General features: G+C 35.0%; 1 protein-coding gene across 1 annotated transcript in view; it reads right to left on the bottom strand.

Annotated features, from left to right (window-relative positions):
• The window catches only part of LOC150091323 (proto-oncogene tyrosine-protein kinase ROS-like), a 712,204-nt gene that overhangs the window by 181,500 nt on the left and 514,086 nt on the right, over positions 1 to 16,618 (bottom strand). The window contains exons 25-26 of the mRNA XM_090389969.1: positions 12,919 to 13,133; positions 5,502 to 5,640 (exon numbers count right to left, since the gene is read on the bottom strand). Of these exons, the coding sequence (XP_090246095.1) occupies positions 5,502 to 5,640; positions 12,919 to 13,133 (354 nt within the window). The remainder of the gene's footprint in view (positions 1 to 5,501; positions 5,641 to 12,918; positions 13,134 to 16,618) is intronic.

Below are 16,618 nucleotides of genomic sequence, written 5' to 3'. Positions count from 1 at the left end.
GACCGCTCAACTGTATGAAAGAACATATTAATGGATGACTGGATGGTGGCTTTTTTCTTTTCATTGTAGATTTCTTTGTAGCAAGCAAGCATATCGTTCACCCCTCTGTTAACTTTTAAGAATCATTCGCTGTCAGGATCCATCTCCTCAAACCTCGCCATTGCCGATGCAGTTTCACGAAATGCCATTGCCATCTTCTGGTGAAGAAGCGTCTTGGCTCCTCATTTGGTTCACCTTGAGCTTCATCAGCATTTTCTTCTTTCACTATTGCTGCCTGCAAGTCAATAAGTTCTTCGTTAGATAATTCCTTGTCTTCTTCCTCTATTAACTCCTTCACATCTTTGGCAACAACCTCCAACTAAAGTAGCTCTGCAACCTTTACAATCTTATCTGTAACCTCTTCATATGATTCGTCTTTTTCAAACCCTTCGAAGTCTTTTATGTGCCATGGACATATTTTCTTCCATGTGCCATTTAAATAACTTTTTAGTAATTTCCGCCCAGGCCTTATTAATGTTTAAGATGGCGTGGTAAATATTGTAAGATTTCCAAAAGTCTCTTATCGTAAAATTTTTCTAACTGCCTACTGCAGACAATGCCTGAGCAAATGTTGTGCGTAAATAGTATGCTTTTAAATTTGAAATAACACCCTGATCCATAGGTTGGCGGTAGAAATATGACTCTTACATTCGAAATGAAATCATCTAGATGTTATTATTTATTGTTATTTGGTTTTTAGGAGCATTAGCAACTAAGGCCATATTGCTCCGGGGATATGCGGTGGTTATTCCCTGACCTTTCCGCATCCTCCGTATTTGGTGGTCACGGGCTCGAACCCTGGTCTAATCAAGAAGCGTGTGCTATGCACAGCTGCTCCTGCCCACCTGGTTATGGAGGTGCTGTCATCTAGATGTGTAGGATATCCAGGAGCATTATCTAATAGAAGCAGCATTTAAATCAATGTTGTTGATTTAAATGCTGCTTCATTTTTGTTGCCCTTAAATGCACAAAGATTTCCAGAATGGCACACAAGCAGTTGTTTTAATCTGTAATCTCTCGCTGCATTAGTCCCAAGAAAGAGCGTGGCCCTATCTTTTGAAGCCTTGAAACGTGGCCTTGTCTTTTCCTTTTTGGCAATGTATGTTCCATCTGGCATTTTTTTCCAATACAGAGCAGTCTCGTCAATGGTTAAAAGTTTGCTGCATTGTCTTGTCTTTTCCTCTTTGGCAATGTATGTTCCATCTGTCATTTTTTTCCAATACAGAGCAGGCTCGTCAACGGTTAAAAGTTTGCTGCATTGAATAGCCACCTTCATCAATAATTTTTTCCAACACATCACATTCTATAACAATGAAAGGGTAGTGCAATTTCCATTATAATTGTGACCTTTTAGAGAGACAAATAGCTTAGTAATTACATAGTATGAACCAGAGCTATAATGCTCAATACATTCTATGTTGATATCAATATTTATAAACTTCTCTTATTATTTTACAAATAGCTTCCAAGGACTTGGAACGAATTACAAAAAAAAAAAAAAAAAAAAAAAACAATATGTTATTGGGTTCACACTACTTCCATTTATCCCTAAAGAAACAAAATACATTTCCATATTTTTCTCTGCAGCTGCAGAATCAGCACTAGCAACTTCACCGCATACTTTAATGTTTTGGAATCCAGCGCGATGCTTGAATGTATTAAACTACCCATTGCTTGCCACGAACTTGGCTTGGGGTTTGCCATACTTATCCTTAATATCTTCATAAATACTTCTTGCTTTTGCTTGAATGGCCATTGGACTCAGGGGTACTTACTTCTGAATCTGATTTTCCATCAATATTATTAATAGCTGTTCCATCTTTGATATAGCACCTGAACACTGTTTTGTGATCACTGTTGATCTTAAGTGCGTTGATCCTTTGACATATTCTTTTATATGTGCACTGTCCTTTAAAATAGTATTCACTGAAGCAGTGAGACCTAATTCCCTTGCAAGAGATGACAAACTTTGTCCTGCTCCGTACTTAATCATTTTCATCTTCATTTCTAAATTAATTTCGTTTCATTTCCTGGTACTATCAGCACTTGCACTTTCTGTTGGTCACTTTCCCTTCATCATTGTAATACGTAAATAGGAATGAAGAGAAGTTTATGAAAATATGTTTTTTATATGATTGAAGATTTCGGTGAAGAGGAACTCGTTTCACCATAATACTGTAACGTACAAACTGACACAATTCCAGTTATCAGGATTATCGCAAATGCAATAACATCATGTTTACAACAGATTGGGCTAACAGAAAAGCCAAATAAACCGGAAAGTGAAAATTGATTTTATTGTTTTATGGTAGTGACCTCCAGAAATGTGTTTTAGAAAAATATTACAGAGGCATTCAAAATTGATTCTTATAATGGGAACATTATCATATGTTCCCATTATAAGAATAATTATAATTTAATAATCACAATTATAATTTCCATTGTAATTGTGATCTTTTAGAGAGATAGCTTAGTAATATAGTGAAATTTTCAACTTCCAAGGACTTGGAACGAATTACAAAAAAAAAAAAAAAAAAAACTATGTTATTGGGTTCACATTATGATATTTTTACAATATCTTCATTTATCCCTATAGATGCAAAATACGTTTCCATACTTTTTTTAAGTTTGCACCGGCCGGCAAAAACTTACGTAAAGTCGAATCTGCTTAAGTCGAGTATTAAGTAAGTCGGGGAGTTCCTGTTCAGATTTTGACTGTGTGGTTGACATGTGACATCCGCCTGAAGCGAAGAGGGGGAATGCATGAGTGGGCGGAGTCACAACGTGTCAATCATTGCCTTCCCCCGCTTCTCGCAACCATTTTGTAAGGGGTACCATTCTCTGGATTCAGCCAACAAATAAATAATTAGGGATTAAATAAGAAATAATTTAACTCACCTATCTGAACATAAACTCTAATTGTCTTGGTTTTAATGCAAGTTCTTCTAAAATCATGTTATGCAATTCATTTTTATTTCTAAATCAACAAGTATTTCTTTCTCTATTGATATTCGGGCTAGCAATGAGAGCTGTTCCTGAGCCATTGTATTCCTCAAATAGGATCGAATTCGATCAAGAACTGAGAAACTTCTTTCATTTGAAACAGAAGTTACAGGTATTGTTAGGAGAACTTGAATTAGCCTTGTTGTTTCTGACAAGGTGGATAATAATCCTATTTCATGAAATAATTCTAAAAGAGCATTGGTTAATTTGCATTTTCTAAAATCGCTGTCATGATAAACATATTTCAGTTTGTTGATTAAGGACTTGTAATCTATTATATTGGGATATTTGTTTTGGAGAGCATAAAGATGATGCATTGGAAAATGTTCAGAAAATTCTTGAAACATGTTCACATCAATCAGCTCAAAAAATGCAAAATCTTGAATGCAAGCAATTCTTTCTCTCAATGACAGCAATATAATTTCAGTCAATTCAAAATACATGGGTTTGTAATTGATTGGCCTTCTAGTTCTTTTTCTTGGTGGAGAATTTGTACTGTTTGACTGTTCTACATCTTTTGTGGTTTCTTAAAAAATACTGCAATACAATTCTTCAGTGTGACTACACTCAATGAATTCAATAAAGTCATTTATCTTCTGTAGGGCAAACTTCATGTCAAGTTGTTTACATTGCAAAAGACCAAATAGTTTTTCTGCTTGGGATAATATATTTTCAAAGCAATTGTTGAAAAACATGAAACTGAAATAATTTCATTTTATAAGCAGATTATCTGCTTCATTTAAAGTGTCTTCATCCCATCTTGCACTGTCATCAAATACTTTGGAACGCATTCATTAGAGCTTCACAATTTCTTTTAATTGATGACACTGTTCTAGTTCTGTTGATATGGGGATTTGATGGCGCATAAGCTACTTTGACTATAATGCTGTTCTAGTTCTATAGCACCACCTTGTTTTGCACAGTGATGGTATGTTAACATTGAACTCTCTCAGCACGGCTTTTCGTTTAGTACTTGTTGAAGAAAATTTACTGAAAACTTGAAGTTGTGAAAAGAAAACTTTTACTGCATTAACTTTCTCTGACAGTTTACTTAAAACTAAATTCAATTTATGCACATAGCAGTGCATAAAATATCCGAATTTAAAACCCTTTTCTCTCAGCTTCATTTAAACCCCATTATGTTCACCAGCCATTACTGCTGACCCATCATATGCTTGACTGACCAGCTTGATCCCATCCACCCCAGGTGCCTTTCTTGTGTTTATCTTCAACAATTTCTCCTCCACTTTACTCTCAGTTATTACAAGATTATCTAGCTTACTGCCAGAGTTGAATACACCTCTGGCATTCCTCTTGCTGAATAACTCCTCATGTGTGAATGAGTTCACGATAATTACCTTTATTTAGGCTATCTTTATGTAAGCAAGAACTGCCACTATGTGGCAGCTCTTGCTTACATAAATATAAGACTGCATTGGCTAACTGCTTTAAATATTGTCTATTTTTTTGAACTTGTTGATTATAATTTTATCCTTGGAGCTTTGCGGCATTACTAATGGCACATGTCTATCTGACCAAATGTTTTTAAATACTTATAATTATTCAAATGACTTGAAGATTTTGCGTGATAATTGCTGTCAATAAAAATATTTCTAAAATTAGAATAACCAGTATCTGTCCAGGATTGATTTGACTTGAGCTGGAACAGTAAACATGGCCAACAGTACAATTTTTCACTCAAGAGGCTTCCACATAACCAATCTATTTGTTTGTACCATTTATGTTGAAATGAACGATTGCCTACTTTTGTTATGATTAATGGCTTGGGATGGCCTGTCTTAAAAATTTCTCTCTGCTCAGCATTGTTTCGCCCTCCAAATGGTTTTTCTTTCAATGATAACACTAAATCATCCATCTTGGATATGATTTCAAAATAATAATAAAAAATAATAATATGTAACACAATAACACATTTTGTGTGCAGCGAACCAGCACACAAAACAACAAACTGAAAGCAAACAGGAAGCAAGATGCTACCTCTCGCTAGTATATTAAAACTCTTACCAAACCAAGCAACATTGGCATGAGTTGAAGTATTTCATCTTTACATAAATAAGCATTAACAGATGTATAAATATTATTTTTTATACAGAAGGTGAAAGATTAGATGAAAACAGTAATTTGTAACTGACATACAAGCATAAAAAGTTAGTAAGTGATAAACTTGAAATACATAACAGTACTTGTTTTCGGATATGATAACTTGAGCCTCTATATTAGTCTACCGTAAGCCACTAACTCTTGCCAATGGTACGAGTAGAGGCTATGGTACTGCCAATGCAATTTTTATGAACTTGCAGATAAGAAAATTGAATGAATGAAAAATACGAAATTCATAATTTTTATCCATTTCCTTGACTCGTGCTAGGCAAGAGTAGAACGAGTGTTGCAGTCGCTACTGATATATATATATATTTATTTATTTATTTAAACCTTACCTCCTTCTTTGGTCTGAAATATAACAGGTGGACCAGGGTTTGTGTCATCCTGACTATAGTAATTACTGACAGCAACTTGAAAAGTATAGTTAGTGAAAGGCTCTAATCCAGTTATGGTCACTCTGCTACCATATGTATTCTGTAACAGATATTCAAGCAAACATGTTCATGGATAAAATTTGAAAACAACTTATTAAAAATTTAAAATATTTGTTTAATATTAGAGTTAATGCTACTAACTGCTTGCTCTGAAAGAATATGCTAATTATAGATGCTTTGATAAATTTCATACTTTTGCATTAAATATGCTATCTTTTAAAAAGTATCTGGAAACACGAACTTCACATTGATGTGAAAGCCAATCACTTCAATTGCTATTGAAGTAAGCAGCCTCTTTGGTTGCTATGACACATTCTACCCACCTGAACAGGCTTTCTACCAAAGAATGATACAATGCAGCAGGTATAATCCTCCATTGATCCAAAAGAACAGTGAACTATTAAACTGGCGATGTGGCTTAACTGCTCGTATTGGTCTGTCTCTCACCTAATGTGTTCCAGTTCATCCCATAGGTTTCAAATTGATACTCTCAAACAGCACCAGTAATATGGCATGGAGCATTATTCTGTGAAAAAACATGAATCTGTACCAAAGAACTGCCACACTGTAGTAGGAAGTATGAAATTGTACAAAATATTATGGTAGTTGTTGATGTACAAGGTGTGGCAGTAAAGTTCCTGGATTGGTGCTGTTGCAATCATGTTCAATGAGTTTGAAAATAAATGGAAGTGGTAGTTATAATTCAAGCTTCCTCCAACAGATGATGGTACAGAGATTGTCCAGTACGCCGACAGGTTTCAAGTAACAACAACATCATTAGTAGCACTGACATTTTGTATCACAATTTTGCAAATGAGCAACTAACAAATATCAAATTTTACTTTAACATGAGAAAATCCGGAACAGAAACATGTGATATGTTAAAAAGTGTTTATGATGGTGAAACATTAAGTTCTACCAATGTGTTTGAATGGCATAAGTGGTTCAATGATGGATGTGAGGATGTTTACAATGACCCAAGATATGGACATCTCTCAACATCTCAAAACGAGAATAGAGGAGTGCAAAAGTTTGGGAAATTGTGGCAAGAGATTGTTGTTTGCCTCTCAGAATGATAGCCAATAAGTTGGATAAGAATAAGGAGACAATCTGTTAAATTCTGAATGAAGATTTAGGAGAAAGGAAGGTCCGTGAAAAATTTGTGCCACACAGCCTCATGGATAAGCAGAAGCAAAGAAGAGTGTCATCATGCAAAGACTTTATTTAGACTTGTCAAGACAATCCCAATTTCCTCGACTGTATTTGTCACTAGAGATAAGTTATGTGTTTCAGTATGACCCAGAATGAAGCAGCATACAGTGGACTTCAAAATCATCACCAAGGATCAAAAACTTTTTGTTTAAAGAAGTAAATTATACTTTTTTGGGCCTTGGTAGGATTCACCTGAACGGGAGAGAATAAATGCTGCATTCTAGGTACAGGTACTTCAAAGACTATTGAAGTACATTTCCCAGGTGAGGCCACAATTTCATGAGAAAAGCAGCTGGTTCTTGTTGCACGACAATGCCTCTGCCCATACCACACTTGTTGTGAAAGCATTTCTGATGAAACATGGCATTGTACAGATCAACCATCCACCCCACTCTCATGATCTAGCACCAGCAGACTTCTTTCTCTTTCTCAAGATGAAAACTGCCCTCAAACCAAGAGTGATTTCAGTATGTTGAGGACATCAAGAAAATGTAACTGCCAAACTGAACATCATCTCTATGGATGTCTTCACTGACTCTTTTCAGAAACTTTTATATGGGTGTAATAAGCAGTGGCAGCTCATGACTCTGATGTTTGGGGGTACTGCATCTTAAAGTTACATTAAATTGCCTTGGTTATAAGACATGTAGATATACACAGTAATAATAATAAGCAAGTTAAAAATACTACAAAAACATTAACTAGACATTTACCATTAACAGAATTGAACTTTTATTTAAAAACAAAATCCATTCTTCAGTTTTTATTTGTTGAAAATAGATTAATAACTTTTTAATTCAAGTTTGGTGTACCATTGACCAAACTTTTCTCTATTGAAAGCATTGCTTGAGCATTTAGCCTTTTCTGATTCATAGTGCTCCTTAAAAATGTTTTTATTCTTTTTAATGTTGAATGGCAGCGTTCGGGCTCTGAAGTAGTTATTGGAATGGTCAAAAGAACTTTTATGAGTTTTGTAAGTAAACCAAGAACTTCAGCTAGATTATTTTCTGAATAAATTTCAGCAAGTCAGTTAATTTGCATTAATTGTGTAGATCATGTCTACTATAGAAAACTTGTAATTCCGTAAAAAGTTTTTCTCTTTCAATCATGGGATATGCCTCATTAGAGTCCAGTACCTCTTCTATGGGCATTTTCGTATGAAAAATAACAAAGTTCTCCTTGTTAAACAATTTAGCGGCAGTTAATTGCTTTGTAAAAGAATATCTCACACCTATGTCAACACATATAGTCGCATACTTCCTTTGCTTATCATGAGGGTTTTTGAAGGATTTTCACAGTGTATTGAATTCCTGATTTTTAGAATGGCATTCTTAAAGTTTCCTATATATTCATATATTTTAACTGCCTCAATTTCTCGAGATTGCATTTGATTATAAATAACTTCCCCACGAGACATTATCTGATGGAAAAGTTCTAACCATAATTCGAATTTTTCATTACTCAAGATGTGCAAAATTCCAGTTGCTTCTGAAATCGTCTTATCTGCATTTGCTGTTGCTTGTAATTCCTCCATGCATTTTTTTAAGGATTCAAAATTTTCATAAATGCTGTTCACGGTGCACATATTGAAGTTCCATCTTGTAGGATAAGATCGGGCAATGCAGCTGTCCATATGCTTTCTGAGAACAGAGAGAGAGACGCTGTGGTGATCTCGAGAAAAATGTTGGACATGAGGTTCAAAAAGAATATTCTTGAATCTCAGGTACTACTTGCTGCATTTCTCATCATCAGATTCAGTTGGTGTGCATAGCAGTGAATAAAATGTGCATTTTTGTAAACTTCTTTATTTTAGCCTGAACTTCCCCTTTCTTGCCTTTCATCACACTTACACCATCAAATGTGTGAGCAACCAGTTTTTGAGTATTTCGTTCAAAGATTATGTGTAACTGATCTAGAATGCACTTCGATATTCCGTCTGCCATTTGGTTTTCTGGAGTGAAAAATGCTCAAAAATGTCTCCATTCAATTCATATCTCAGAACAGTTACCATTTGTTTATGTTCTGAAACATCTGTCGTGTCATCAGCCATGAAAGCTGCAAATGAAGCTTCTTTAATTTCTCTTTTTATTTCATCACGGCATATTTGCAGCAAACAGTCAAGAATATCATTCTGAATAGTTTTTGAAATGCCTTTAAATGCTGCATTACTCTCTAAATGGTTCTTTAAATTGTAAACTAATGTACAGGCAAAATTTATTAATCCTCTGAATACTTCTGGATATTTAGAATCACCTTTTTCGTCATGTCCAAGTAAAGGAATTTCAAACTGTCCACAAAATTTAATGCAGTCTATTATTTTAGATAATACCTCACGATTCTTGGTAACTTTTCTGTTATGTTTGCAGATCAAAAGTCTGTAGGCCTCACTAAGCTATTCTTTAATATTTATGCTTCCTAAAAGCATTAGTGAAATCACATTATCAATATGTTTCTTCGAACTCCCATGTTTTAGAGTTTTTTCTTTCATTCTGTTTATGTTTGTAAAGCCACTTTTTGTCCACATTAAGTCACCTCCGAACAGTAAACATGGAAAACAAAACAATGCATTTTTAACTTCACAACCACAAAGCCAACTTTTCCTTTGGTACCATTCAGTTTTAAAACTGCAAATACATTTCTTATTATTACTTATTCCCCGCTGAGAAATTTGAATCTTTGGTGTGGGGTGACCTTTTTTAATCACATTTTTTTCTTGGAGAGATAATTGTGAAAAACTAAGTTGCTGAAGTTTATTCACTGTCACGCAATTTACGTCATGGGGAAGTATGGAGGTCATGATCGAATAAAATTTCACAAAATCGTGTGTCATAGAAATAATGTTTTACTTACACATCACCTCATAATATAACTTCAACTTACCAAATTCAAGCTCAATTCGCAATTAAGCTGTAATAACATAATTACACTATTCAGTATTGACTTAACACTGATATTACTTATTTACTTAATGGGAATTCGGGTGAATAACAAAAACACACCGACATTGTGGATACACACCCATCATGGTCAACGATGAAATCTGCACTGCGCACTTTACAGTTTCTTTGATTCGTTTCACTTATAAAAAATTATAAAAAATGCATATTGGCAAGTTGCCAATATGCTGATTGCCAATGGCAACCAACTACCAGATATTCACTGGAATGCAAAATGTGTCACTGCCTGGCACACAGTGAGGCCTATGGCTAATTAAACTTCAAAGTTGGAAACGATTTCATGTTTTTATTCATTTATTATTGAAATGATTACGGGAAATAGAGGATGTGCATACTATATGCGGGTCCTGTTAATAAAAATATTCATTGTGTTGCATTGTTCTTCACAAAATTTTATATAACTCCATTCACTGTATATCTAGATTTAAATAGCTACAGTGCCTATGGACGAGCCACCCCTGATAATAAGTGCATTCAATCAAGTCGTGATCACTTGAATAAAAATAAAATTATTTTTGAACTCATTCGCTTTGTGTTCTTTTTATTGCATCATCCTGGGAACTCTATTGCCACACATCGTAAATGATTCTTCACACACCCAGCAAAGATCCTCAGCTATAATATGAGAAACAATTCCACACCATAACACCACATCTTCCAAACTTCAGTGGTGGCACAATGCACTCTGGCAGCAGACATTCTCTAGGCATCTTCCATCGGAATATGGTACAGTGAGATTTGTCACTCCATAGTTTGTTTGTTTGTTTGTTATTTGGTTTTTAGGAGCATTAGCAACTAAGGCCATATTGCTCCGGGATATGCGGTGGTCATTCCCTGGCCTTTCCGCATCCTCCATATTTGGTGGTGACGGGCTCGAACCCCGGTCTAATCAAGAAGAGTGTGCTATGCACTGCTGCTCCTTCCCACCTGGCTACGGAGGCGCCTTCACTCCATAGACCTGATTTCAACTGCTCTATGGACCAATTACAGCATTTGTTGCACCATGCAAGGTGAGGCTGCTGGTTGTGGTTAGTGATGTTTGGCATATGTGCCACTGCTTTCCCATCAAAACAAGGCTGTGGAGCTGTGTATATAGTGTGTTTAAACAGACTTCAGAATCCTGTTTTTGTGCCTTAAACTCCTTATTTTGAAGTTTGTAAGGAAATCTGGTGAGATTCTGAGTATTTTCTGGTCACATGGAGTGATCTTAATATTAATACCATGGTATTGATACTATAGGACTGCAGAGATATTTCACTGCAGTAGGAATTTCTCTTTAATTGGAGCTATAGGTTACTGATCTCAGATAAAGGGGGTAGAATTTCCCATGAGTTATTCTAGTTTTTTTCAGCCTGCAATTTGGCCCCTGAAGACGTGTTGTAGAGACAAAATAAACAAAGATATGAGTGAGAAGTTCTAGTGATGTTAAGTTAAAATAATAATTTGATTTGTCCTTTCTCTACATGTTGTGTTCACCATATTCAAAGTCTGCATTCTATGTCAAAATGGTACCAAATTTCTGATATTTTTGTAATATTCACATCTGATGAGTTAGCCAACTATAAATTCATCAAATTTATTTAAATGTCCTTAGCATTAGTGTATAACTAAGTATATGTTTGCCTGCTTGTGCTCTTCATAACTGTTACACAGCCATATAATGGTTTGTCCTATAGGGACCCAGTAAGCCTTGTAATCTCCTAACTCCACTTTGATTTCCAGGTTACTGCATGTCTGAATAGAAGCACTGCAATAATCAATTTGCCTCTGCTTATGGGTACCATTAAAGTATTAGTCTGTGTATCTTCATCCTCAAACTGGCAGGTTTCTTACCCAGATACAATGATCTTGAGATTGTTATAATAATAATGAAATTTAGAAGATGAAAAACAAAATAGACCCTGCCTCTATGTATTTGTGAATCGTGAATTTTCTTTGAATGGTATTTCTGAGAATGGTCCTTGTTAGCTAATAATATTTCATCTTATTGAAATTGTAAGAAGTTGGGAGGACTTTCTTTCTTTTCGTGTGGTTTTATGGCTAGAGTTGAACTACCTAGTTAATGCAAAGATTTTAGTTTTGGTTTGGTCTATTACATTAGAATACATTTTCTATATTTATCATGAAATTATTTATTTTTAACCTCCTTACAGAGTTACTGGCATAACTTGATTTGTTGCTTAACTTGTGGATATCACACATATATATACTATATGAGGAATAATATATTACAAAATACCATGCTAAAAAGGAAACGGATTTTATACAGTACTATTCTCAGATTCATTATTATCATTTATTTTCATTTTATTTCCAATTAAAGTAAATAATCTTTAACATACACAGAAATATTATACAAGTACTGATCAGAGAAAGCAGTGCTAGGGTGATCCTCCCTTGAAAGTTTTCTTTAATAATTTTTTCTTTATATATATATTATTAATGTTATGTGCATTGTGAAATGCAGTTTTAATTATAATAATATACTTATAAACAAAATACCACAAATTTTTAAGACTACATCAGTGGTTTTCAACCTTTTTTTAATAACGGCACCTCTAAGTAATTTATTTTATTTTGCGGCACCCCTACTCAATTTTCTGCCTGTTAGATCTGATTCTCTCTCTCTCTCTCTCTGTATATTTTTTTTTTTTTTTTTTTTTATGAAAACCCCAAACACGAAAGGTATCAAAGCCTATAGTACTTAGTACTGTGCATGGGTTGAAGGAGAAGTATGGGGGGAGGGGATGCCGGAAACTTTGCTCTAGAGACTAAATATGGGTTTCACCACTTCAAGCCTCCAATAAGCAAAGTGGTGGTATTTCATATATCCGTATATATATATAATATTAAAAAATATATGTTATAAGATATTTATTATAATAATATAATTATAAAAAGTACAATTCATAATACAAATTATATATATACAGTATATAATTATATTCTTTATATAGAGGTACTAAGTAAACATCAATTATAGATCACCACAAAATTAAAAAGATACTGTACACCGTTTTATAATGAAATAAATATATAAATTAAAAAATAATAATAAGTTTAAGTAACTTAAACCCAAATTACATGGCACCCCAGGAATGTTGTTGCGGCACCCCGGTTGAAAACCACTGGACTACATAAATACTTACCAATAACTGGCATTCCTGTAACTTAGTATTACATCCAGTTGGCTCCTCAGGCTTTACTTTGTCATAATAAATCGAATATAGAACTGGTGCCAGTGACACATTTTGACAATGATAGGGAAGGTCAACGGTGGGCAATGTAATAGAAATAGTGGTGACTGCTTGCTCTACAAGTTTTGGAATTTGTTCAGAGAATGAAGGGAATAAACAGTCATTATCTATAAATAAATAAAATAATAAATAAAAATACATAAAAACATAAAATTCTGATTAAAAATTAATTTTTAATCAGATTATTGAAATTAACTAGACACTTCTTGAATAAACAGATGAGATATACAAAGAACAAATGACCACTCACAGAACAGACAGACTAAGACCAGTGTATAAATACAGGTATCAGACACTCAACGTGAGGCAGGAACAGTAGCTGTAATGTGTGTCATGTGAACACTGATAAGTCATAATATGCCCAGCATACAGTGATGAAATTTTTGCGTGCTGAGGTCACACAACAGCAAATATTTATTGCTGTAGGGTAACCATTATGGGACAGATTATTTGAAACATTATGGGTAACCATTATGGGACAGATTACTTACTGGCTACAATGGATAAAAGGATGGTTGAGTGGGAGAAGATAGAGGGTGGTAATCAATGGGTGCTACTCTTCGTGGACTAATGTTATTAGTGGAGTCCCACAGGGTTCGGTGTTGGGTCCACTGTTGTTTTGTATATTTATCAATGATATTGATAAAAGTATATCAGGCTTGTTGTTGTTGTGGGATTTATTGGCGCAAGGGCTACTATGGCCAAATTGCGCCTATATCAGGCTTAGTATCGAAGTTCGCAGATGATACAAAGGTTGGCAGGGTTGTTAATGACAGTGTGCTACTGCAACAGGATCTAGAAAATTTGGGCAGATGGGCTGAGAAGTGGTAAATGAAATGTAACATTGACAAATGCAAAGTACTGCATATGGGTAAAAGTAACACCAGAGAAACGTACCAACTGTGTGGCACTACACTTAAGGCGGTAGAAAATGAAAAAGACCTGGGAGTAATTGTGCAATCAGATATGAAGTTTTCTGAGCAATGCAGACAGGCTGCCAGGGCAGGTCATGGGGTTTTGTCAATGATATATAGGAATTTGAACAGTAGTCTTCCATGCATAACAGTGTCAAAAGTTTTCCTGAAATCCAAGTATATGATATCAAAATTATTTTTTGCATCCAGTTCCTTTGTAACCACATCATAATAACCAATCAAATTTGTCAGACAAGACTTTCCCTTAACAAACCTATGCTGTGTCTGAATTATTGCTGCAATCTTGTCTAGATGATCCTGCAATGCATCTTTAACCAGTGACTCCATTATTTTACCCGGAACAGAAGTTAAATTAACTGGTCTGTAATTATTCGTGTCACCTTTTGATCTCCCCTTTGTGAATTGGGGATACATTTGCACATCTCCAGTCCGTGGGGACCTCCCAGAGTCCATGGACGCTCTCATAATTATGGCTAAGGGTTTGCTTACTTCCTGTGCCCCCTTAGGTTCAGATTATGAATCTAAGGGGCATAAATCCAAATTGAGGAAAGACAGATGTAAAATAGATGCGTGGAAATATGTCTTTAGCCAGCAGGTGGTTAATTGCTGGAACAAACTTCCATCTGTCATTGTGGAAGTTAACTAAATTTAAGGAGGAACTGGACAAACATTTCGAGGGAATTGTTCTGTAAATTTTTTTTTTTTTTTGGCTGATGCTGCATAAGCTCATACACTTGCTTTCTTGCATCACATGCCACTAATACTACTACTACTACATGTTATGGTTTACCAATAGTGTAAGAATTCACAGTTTGTGGCAGGTATATTCTGCAGTTGTAACCCTGGATAGCCCTTGAAATCTGGGCTCAGCTGCGGAGGTCCAGTTTGAAAGTGCTGTAACATACAGCCTACAGTTATCTTGCTACCCACATCTTTGGTTCCCAAAAGAAGAGGACTTTAGTGGCATGAATGCTTATTTTTAAGCAGGTACATCACTAAACTGTTTATTGCAAAATTTGTTTAATTTGAATGACCCTTATACTTAGTCACATAATAATGGCAGAAATTATAAAGATTTTCTGTAATCTTTGTTTACTTTTGTACAGTTCACTAATTGTTTGCTTACAATTCATTGATAAAAGAATATCAAGCAGTCAAAAGTTGGTTCTGGTTTCTTGAGGCAACAATAGTGAAAGTCATACAAAAGACCTTGTGACTTTAGATGATTAAATCATTATTATAATAGTTGGACCTATAAATCTTTTGATAATCTGTTGTCAGCATGATAACCTCTAATATAACAGAATTTATTCACAGATAGTGTTAATGTTTTTATTGTCTTGATGAAGTTAGAGTCATGCATTATCTGATTATGATCACTCAGGATATCTCAGAGCATGATGTGTTGCTTTGTACTGTATAACAGGTCAATGTTAGTCTCCTTTCTGTTTCATAATTTGGACATTTCTCTGAGATGTCTTTTATAGTTAATCTCTTGCTGCAGTTAGGGCATCTTGGAGTGTTCCTCTATTAGCAATAAGAAGGCATGAGTAATATATGAGTATCTACCCTTCAGTCCAGTTATGTCAACTATCTCCCTCTTCTTCAAATAGGCCTCTGGGGTTGGGAATGTTCTGATTCATAATAACTGCAATGTAATACACCAACCGTATAACTGAAACGTTATTAAAAAAATAATATAAGAACAGATCAAATTAACATGATAAAATAAAAATAAAAAAATAAAATAAAAAATACACTGATTGTACAATAAAAGCAAATAAAATAAAATAAAATATAAAGAACAGCAATTACACTATATGAAATAAAAGTGATAAAAAAACAACTGTAGCTTTCAGAGGCGACCATCTCCTTTGTCAACAGTAAGACTTAACTTGTCATGGTACATCTTGAAATAACTGCAGGATCACGGCTCTCAGCATGGGCAGTATCCTTCACATAAGCACTGAAACTGGAAATGGCTCAGGAGCATGCCAGGCGGAATCGTTCATCCAGTCCAAGAATTACGGTTTCAAAGAGAGGATGAATATGGATTCCCCTGTCTCTATTAATGGTGTTATGCTCAGAAGAGCAAATCTGCAAACTCTCCAGTCATTTGCCGTTCCAATATCTGTATGAACAATCAACTATGATGGCATCACCAGGTGAAATCTGGTGGTTCTCCTCCCAAAAATGTTCAGCCACAGCAGAATAATAACAACAACTTCCTCCCACTGCGACTGTTGAATTTCAAACTAGCTGCCCAGTTTGAAATTTTTGGCTTGATAATGAACAACCTGTTCAATGTTTGCTCCTGCTAGAGGTTCTTCCCCTGGACTGCTTCTGGTGTATATCATTGTTTTGGAGTTTTCAGATGGTACTTTGAACGTGTTCATAAGTTGGATGTCATTTTAGTTGCTTCATTTCATGATATCCAGCATAATTCAATACCACAATTTTGGTTTATTAGGTATGTTCTGATTGTCTAATGTGGTAGTGTCAGATGATTCATGTTTCTCATTTGAATAAAGGCTCTGACAATATGCAATGGATGTGCATTCATTCTAGTTTCTATTGGGAATGGTTTTGAAGTGTTTGGTTGCCATTTGGACTACCATTAGTTCTGCAGTATTCAGTGCATTTCAGTATTCTACTGT

Source organism: Mastigoproctus giganteus, chromosome 1 (genome assembly GCF_048544385.1).
Source record: "Mastigoproctus giganteus isolate SK-2022 chromosome 1, ASM4854438v1, whole genome shotgun sequence".
NCBI lineage: Eukaryota > Metazoa > Arthropoda > Arachnida > Uropygi > Thelyphonidae > Mastigoproctus > Mastigoproctus giganteus.
This window is presented reverse-complemented; position numbering and strand designations above follow the sequence as displayed.